A 6,000-nucleotide genomic window follows, 5' to 3' on the forward strand; every position below is an offset into this window, starting at 1 on the left:
CGTTTACTTATTGAATAGATATCTATAAATTTATTTATTTGACATAAATCGCAATTTATGCTTTTTGCGCGGAAATATATCTTTATTCATAATTAATTAAACATTATCTATATACACATATTTATATGCTTGTATTCAACTGTGGTTTGAAACTAAAACTAAAAACATTTTACAACTTCTGTTATTCGAAATAATCGTCAGACCATAAACTTTAAATTTAAACATATTTCAGATATCATTAATGTATCTATTAGCAATTTTCTGACAATTACATCGCTTGAGGCTTCATTTTGTCAAAAGGTTTAATAATATTGTTTGAAAGGTTTAATAAATTCATTTGAAACGATTTTAATGAAAGAATATTTAATTTAATATGAATATGACACGTTCTCTCTCACGTCAAAAACTTAAACAAACGTTTAACATTTATTAAATTTTTCTCTGTCAATTATCAACATCAAATTTGGGTAGAAAGTGTCGGACGTAATATTCCTAACAAAGAAATATTTAGAAAGCGTTCGCTTGAATCATATTGAATGGCACTTTATATTTGGCTACGCTATTTCCGGAATATGATAACACTAACGCAAAAACATTATTTGATGAGAACTGGTTTTCGACAATCAGCATAATTTTACTGATGATGATGAATGTGAAAAATACTGACATGATGTGTTTGAGGAATTTATTTTTTACTGTTAAAAATTAAAAATTAAGGTTTAGGTTGGTGAAATAAACGATTAAAACTGTGTACTTTCGTATGTAATATCCATAATTTAAATGAAAATTAAATAACAATTTTCGTTTATTTCTGTTCGATCAAGAATTATCAAAGAGCAAAATTTTCAGAGTAGTGAGAATAAGTGATAATTCGTTTTTGCACATTAATAATATTCTAAAAGTAAATATTTTGCAAATACGAAATTGCTTTCAATTTGCGTTTGCGCTGCGTGAACATCGAGATTATTTCTGTCCAAAAATAACACGTAATTGGAATAATAATTCACCAGAAAAGGCTACGAGAAAATGTTACATGCACCTAAATTTTCATTAAAGACAAATTGACTCCACGACAGTAAACGATTCATGAAAGCATCAACCATACTTCTGGCATACCATATATAGTCCAACAGCATGTATTACACCACGTGTCGAGTATGGCCTGTCTTTAGTAATGAAACACCCGATGAAAGAAAGACACCCTCGTTTCCTTTTCGGCATTTCACTCACGCTTCTCTGACAGATGCCGATTGGTACCCATGAACTCAGAAAACAGCAGGCTACAAACAGTCAAGTGCATTCACCTTTTCAACGAACCTTTTTTATCAACGGTTGCACATGATTTGGACCTAAAATGTTAATTAAATTTACGTTCACAAAAAATACACGATATATATCAAGATTTCATATGTTTATGAACCTGTATAAAATACAATGCGAAATAACATTATTCCTTGTGCTATATGTAATAATAAACATTTCTTAAACATCTTTAAATTTTTATACGAAGTTGTAATGAAATGTAATTATTAACAATTTTGTTAATGATTAAAAATAGTTGTACGATTTAATAAAATATTAAATTTTTCAATTGTTTGTGGTTTAAAATTTTTTACGAATTATCAGATATATATTCTCAAATAAGACATATTATACATAACGAGAATTTTGATATAATTTATTTTACATATATACGTTGCGTGATAAAATGTAATTGTAGACTGTAGGTACACAGTATCAAGCATGTGAGAAATGATTATTCTTTTATTTTTTTCTTTCAGAGTGGACCGTCTCGGGAACAGAAATGACGAACGAGACACGAGGTATATAAATTACTTGGCATTTATCGAATTTAAATATGGTACATTAATTCTTCTGTTTCTATCTTTAATCTCTGTCACTAATATCTCTATAACTGACAATTTTGTTATCAATATTCGTACACGATAATGTTACGTTGCTCAATAATGACAACAAATAAGAAAAAATGCAGAATGTTATATATATATATATATATACCTTCGATTTGTTTCTAAATAATTTTAGAAAGTAAATATCGATTTTATAACAGATAGCAAATATTGTTTTTTTATTTTTAACGTTCTTTGTTTAAAAAAAAAAGAATATTAGTTTTTTTCTCATTTTCTGAAAATTATAAATTTTGGACAAAACGCATTTTGGAAGTTTGCTTTTCAAATAATGCATGAACATTATTTAAAAGTTAGTATATACATTTTACTTTTAATAAATAAATTGTAATAATTTTGAGAAAAATATTTTTCAAATACTAAATATCTCAAAATATGAAGCCGAATTTTTAACAAAATTTCAACATAATTGTCAGTTTAATTCCTCATTCTCTGATTTATTTTAACACATATATATGTAATGTGTATACTATTAAATATAATTTAAAATATAATTTGAGATAAAAATAATTTTATCCTGAACTAATATAAAAATATCATAGCTATCGCATGAAAAATTTGTAGTTTTACCCAAAAAAATATTCTGCTGATAAGCGGGGAATTCCTCTTAACATTTCCTCTAAGCAAAGTTTTACATGTATCAGACGCGTGTATTTATAATACGTATTCATCTATAAAAATGAGGATACATGAGTTATGATCAAAAATAAATTCCTCTATAGAAAACTCTATTATAATAACTCGATTAGCCTTTTGAAATAAGAAGATAAACAAGACGATGCCGCCTTCAGGATATGTTACGTGCGATTCAAAATTTTTTATATTTTGGTAGTTCTGTACCCCCAAAAAATGGACTTTGGTGGCTCAGGATAAGAGACTTGTAGTGTCTTTATGCCTTTTCACTTTTTTTTCTAACGGCCGGAGACACTACCGCGTCTCCTGATACACACTTATTTGTTAGAAGTTTGTCATTTACGTGTTACCGTAACTACGTGTGCATGTTAGTACATACAAGGCATTCTTTTAGTATTGAGAGGATTGTAATCCTAAATCCAGCACTTTATGGTTATACAAAATTCTTTTACTTTGTAGAATATCTTCTTGAGGTCGTATATAAATGGAAAATCCTCTGACATTAACACTGAACCCCTAAATGACAGAATATTTTTTTGGTATTGATATTTAAAAAGACACGGATTTGGGATCGTAGATGTGATACTGGAAATACACAGTTTCTTAGATCGTAATTTAAAAAACTTGAAGATAAGCTTTATTATGCGTCCTAACTTCAAAAAGACTCGTAAACGACTCAAATATGGATGAACGAGTAAATCCTCATTAACAGAAATTAGTCTGGATAACAACAATAACATTCGAAATGAGCAAGATCAGGAGAGGTTGAGGCAAAGACAGCAAGAAGTGCAGGGAAAATTTAATCCATCGAAACGACCATCTGCCCTATTTCCCTCGAAACAATGTGATTTCAGTTCGCGTAAAGAAATAGATAGATAGAAGCATGTCCTTTTTCCTCCGGAGAAAATTAAGATATTTATTTTTTCTACTTTTTGTCGTAACAAGATTTCAACGATATTTCCTTGACCTGTGTTGAAAACTTTAGAACTAACCCAGGTAGTACACTGAAAAAAAAATTAGCTAAATCTGAGTAAATATTTCTTGAATAGTGCCAAATAAATATTTACTAAATGTAAACATATATTTATTTGATACAAGAACCATTAATTTGATTTAAGTATCATTATATTTTATTGAGCAAATATTTATTTGTTCTAAATAAATGTTTACTTGGCACTATTCAAGAAATATTTACTCAGATTTAGCTAATTTTTTTTTCAGTGTACATACACGTTTTATGAACGTTTTATAAACGTACAAGGTGGTCCACTTAAATCGACCACCTGAAATATCTCGCTTATTTTTGATGATATAAAAAATGTTTTAAATGAAAGTGGAAGGGTTTTGAGGGGGACGTATTTTGGTCATGTTGGTTTTTTTTAGATGAAGGCGCCAAAAAGATGAAGATTACCTCCACTTTTTAAAATGAAATTGTATGATTTTTTTACACAATATGATTCCTCTAATTATTCTACATACAAAAGTATTAAGGTGGTAATATCCAAAAATCAATAGTTGACGAGATATTTTACATTTTATTCTGGCACATATTGGCATAAAATGTTAAATAACTCGTAAACTATTAACTTTTTAATAATCGTACCTTAATACTTTTATGAACAGAATAATGAGATGAATCAGTTGGTGGAAAGATAAATACATAGTTGCGTATTTAAAAAATTATCCATTTTGCATACATATTTTTTTAAAACAATATGTTTTCTTTACACTAACTGATTCATATTGTGTAAAAACATCATACAATTCCATTTGAAAAATTGAGGTGACCTTCATATCTTTTTGGCGCCTAGAAAAAAGATAACATAACGAAAATACGTCCCCTTTGAAACCGTTCCACTTTCGTTTTTGAAACATTTTTTGTATCATCAAAAATAAGCGAAATATTTAAGATGTTCGATTTAACCACCCTGTATACGTACGAATAACAATACAACAATTTCATGTCTCAAGCAATACAGTTAAAAAGTTAATGTATGGGACGAATCTTGGGAATCGAATCCGGGACTCTTCCAAAGATGTAAATACGAAGCAGTTGTTTTCACACGTTGCTAACACTTCGTCCACACTTCACGCATCGGTTAATACTGTTGCTCTCGATTTCGCAAAACTAACGAAATTTTCATCTGATTTATTCACGTCGATCAGTTCCGCGAACTCGTTTCAACTTTATCGAAGGGTGGGCGTTTGAGTATAGAAAAACTAGTATAAACTTCAAGTAGAGGAAGAAGAAATTCGTAGAAGAGCAGTGTTCGTACGAAAGTATTAAGATTTAAATTACTGAAGTCTAACGGAGTGCCATAAAACTTAGAACTCTAACATCAGTTTGACAGATGATTCATTATTACTTCAGATTATTCTTGTAGATGAACATATCGTGAAAATAATCTTATAATCACATAAAGTATGTAGGGAAACAGTTCTGTAAATGACTGTCAGAGGAATTTAGCTGGAATTTATCCGGAAATCAAAGACATAATCCTAATTAATTTTCGATGCGCGCTATCATGTGAAAAGATATATTTTACATTAACTATTACATTAACTTTTCCGTTCTCTTAAATGTCGAATTTCTACAGCATTAATGAATTCTAAATTCACTAAATATATATGGAGTATTAATAAGAATCGAAGTTGTGTATAAAATCCAGTTACCTTCATAAATTCTTCATCTATAAAAATTACCGTTTATACCAGTTGGGTTGACATTTTTAAACATTTTCAGAAATGTTCGATTAAAATTTCTCAAGAAATTTCTTGAGAAGAAAATCGATGCTGTCCCCTTAGAATGCTTCGGTAATGTCTTATTAGGTAGGCACTGGCTCTAATAACCGCTCGTGAAACTAACGATGGTGAAGCTTCCGAACTAAGCGCGCTCTTAGACTGTGTCGTCATCGAGTGGCAGCTGTTTTCATTCAGCTTCGCCCTTCTTAGTTGGCAACTTCCTTTGCAGCACTTTTAATTAACGTGCAGAAGGCACGTTTCCTATTTCATTTTTCTTTGCTCAAATGTCTTTGTATGAACGATTTGTATGCCGAGTAAGCTCTAGGCGAAACAGTGTTAGACAAATATTATACACATGTAATATCTAAACCAATTTCCCCATTTAGATCATAGGATCCTAATGGAAGGTTGTATTGGTATTCGATACATAATTAACATTTGTTAGAAAACTTGGTTTCCTGGAAACTGTCACTAGCTATAAAGCTATTTAACCCTCGTCTCTATAACCAAAAATCTCTATAACCAATAATTTCAATAACCGGAGTATCCGGATACCCCTTAAGCCTTGTGTCCATGATGCTAGAAATCGGTCCGAGATCTCGGATAGAGAAAAAATTAACAAATCACATTTGAACAATTTGATCACATGACCATTGCGATTGGTCAATTCTTTCTTCATCCGAGGTCTCGGACCGAT

The 6,000-nt window shown here is 30.1% G+C and overlaps 1 protein-coding gene across 3 annotated transcripts in view; it reads left to right on the plus strand.

Annotated features, from left to right (window-relative positions):
- The window catches only part of LOC108759585 (protein gustavus), a 72,846-nt gene that overhangs the window by 6,244 nt on the left and 60,602 nt on the right, over nt 1–6,000 (plus strand). For 2 of the 3 annotated variants that reach the window (XM_018505085.1, XM_018505084.1), the window contains exon 3: nt 1,782–1,823. The exons of the other annotated variant lie outside the window; for it this stretch is intronic. In XM_018505085.1, coding sequence (XP_018360587.1) covers nt 1,782–1,823 — 42 coding nt within the window. The remainder of the gene's footprint in view (nt 1–1,781; nt 1,824–6,000) is intronic. 3 annotated transcript variants of the gene reach the window in all.

This window comes from Trachymyrmex cornetzi, unplaced genomic scaffold, assembly GCF_001594075.2.
Source record: "Trachymyrmex cornetzi isolate Tcor2-1 unplaced genomic scaffold, Tcor1.1 scaffold195, whole genome shotgun sequence".
Classification (NCBI taxonomy): domain Eukaryota; kingdom Metazoa; phylum Arthropoda; class Insecta; order Hymenoptera; family Formicidae; genus Trachymyrmex; species Trachymyrmex cornetzi.